At 41.6% G+C, this 2,010-nt stretch overlaps 1 protein-coding gene across 2 annotated transcripts in view; it reads left to right on the top strand.

Moving 5' to 3' along the window:
• slc2a4rg (SLC2A4 regulator) overlaps window positions 1-2,010 on the top strand; it is a 35,638-nt gene that overhangs the window by 2,038 nt on the left and 31,590 nt on the right. For both annotated transcript variants that reach the window (XM_005740450.1, XM_005740449.1), the window contains exon 2: window positions 110-345. In XM_005740450.1, coding sequence (XP_005740507.1) covers window positions 110-345 — 236 coding nt within the window. The remainder of the gene's footprint in view (window positions 1-109; window positions 346-2,010) is intronic.

Here is a 2,010-nt window from a genome sequence, read left to right as displayed (position 1 = left end):
GCTCAGTTAAATAAGAACTTAATGGTATTGCTAGACTTAATGTTTTTAATCGAGGCCTGATTGTAACAGAGATATACTCACTGTAATTTTTTCTTGCTGCATTTTCTAGAATGGCCTGTTGGACCAAAAAGACACAGGTTCCACGGGGATCCTGAAAAGGGCAAGCCCCACTCACTGCCTGGGTGTAAACGGGCAGTTGCCAGGTGGCTTTATGCATTTGGACATCAGAAACCCTGGGAAGCAGCCGGACCCGACCAACAACTTCAGAGTAGCGCAAGGGCAGATCCTACCACAGACAGAGAGATATTCCCTCTCATCATCCCACATCCCTGTCCCCAGAAACAGGTATGGAGAGGCTGATGTCATCTATAGTCATGGACACTTGGTGAATCTTTGGTTTTCTTTTCTCTAGTGTTCCTTGTTGCATGAAAGAGAACTTCAAGAAATATAGTTATCTGATGTGTTTCCTACTTTTATCTTTGCATTCATTCACAAGCTTGGGCATATGTGAATAGATTGTAGCTATAGATTTATGCAGCACATTGTAAACAATCAAACCAGATTTTGTGCTCTTATCTCTATTAAGCCCGCATCCCACTACTAGTTTGGCACTGAATATGTGGTGATAAAAGTGTTGCAGGCAGTTTTCATGCACAGCTCTGGACTTCTGTTCCTTGCCAATGCTTCGACATCTGGCTAAAACTGTACAGTGGTTTGGGCATGAATGGTGTGGGGGCGTGCTGGTTAACTGACTGCATGTTTGGTATTTCATCCAGAATGGTTTCGAAACTCGTCTTAAAAGAGCCAAAGCTTTATGAGGGCCAGGATTGCTCAAGCGCTTGACCAAGTGAAAAGGAGACTGCATGAAATAGTGACAGTGCATTTCGCTGATAACTCCACTATCTAAATTTCGGAAAGTTTTTTTTTTACTACTCGCATGTCTAAATGTATTGATTGCACCTAAGCTCAATGCCATCTTTGTTGACCCTCTCTTGACGGGCTAGTGGATATATCAGTGTGATGTGTTCACTGTATGTCAGGCAGTAAAATGCACCTTTGCTGTGTGTGCGAGTGAGTGTATTTTATTAGATGTTTCATGTGCATTGCAGTTTGCTTTTCCTCCAGTTGTTTCACACTATTTTCACACAGAGACACATGAGTATTCCTGCCCAGAGCCTTCTGTGATTGGTCTTCGTTAAACATACATGCAGAACGTGCACCCTGGGACAAGCCTACTGCACTAAAGTGATTATGTAACAGTTAAAGCGGACTGGGAGAGGCTGTAGGTGGTGCCTAAGATCATTTTCCTTCTTTTTATACAACTGCTGGGGTTATTGTCCGTTAGGGCTGCCACAAACGATTATTTTGATAGTCGACTAGTCACCGATTATTTTTGCGATTACCGGTAGTCGACTAATCAGATCATCATCCATTGGACGTACAGCTTATTGCACCAGCAGCATCTGGTCTTATATAACTATCATTAGCTTACAGCTTGAAGTGTTTGTGCTAACTAAAAATAAAGACAAGATGGTAGTTTATTAATTTTTAATGAAATTTGCAGATTGTTTCGGTGAAGTTTAATAAACTCCTTGCTTTCTAAAATATAACAGGACACCGGTGTATATTCTCCAGCGTCTCACACTTCTGATAATCAGCTGTCTGCTTGACAGTTTTAGCTGTGCAAAAACTCTAACTTTAATCTCAGCCAAACCGATTTACTCAGGAACAAATAAAATACTAAAGAAAGCCAAACAATAACATTTTTAAGTTATCTAAGTGACTTATATATATGTTTAACCTGACTAGCAAAAGAGGCGGTGGGTTTGAAAACGATTTGCCGGGAGTCCGGTGTTCTCACGGCTCTAGTTAGCCTTGCCCCCGCCTAGCTAACGAGCTAGTGGGTAACAGACGTCTCCGAAAACGTCGGAGCGCTTTTGAAAATATGTGGTGTCTTGATAAACTGAGCAAATATTTGAGGTTTACACAGCTACATTCTCGCCTGAAAAT

Source organism: Pundamilia nyererei, unplaced genomic scaffold (assembly GCF_000239375.1).
Source record: "Pundamilia nyererei isolate P.nyererei 1_Seehausen unplaced genomic scaffold, PunNye1.0 scaffold00100, whole genome shotgun sequence".
Lineage (NCBI taxonomy): Eukaryota > Metazoa > Chordata > Actinopteri > Cichliformes > Cichlidae > Pundamilia > Pundamilia nyererei.
This window is presented reverse-complemented; position numbering and strand designations above follow the sequence as displayed.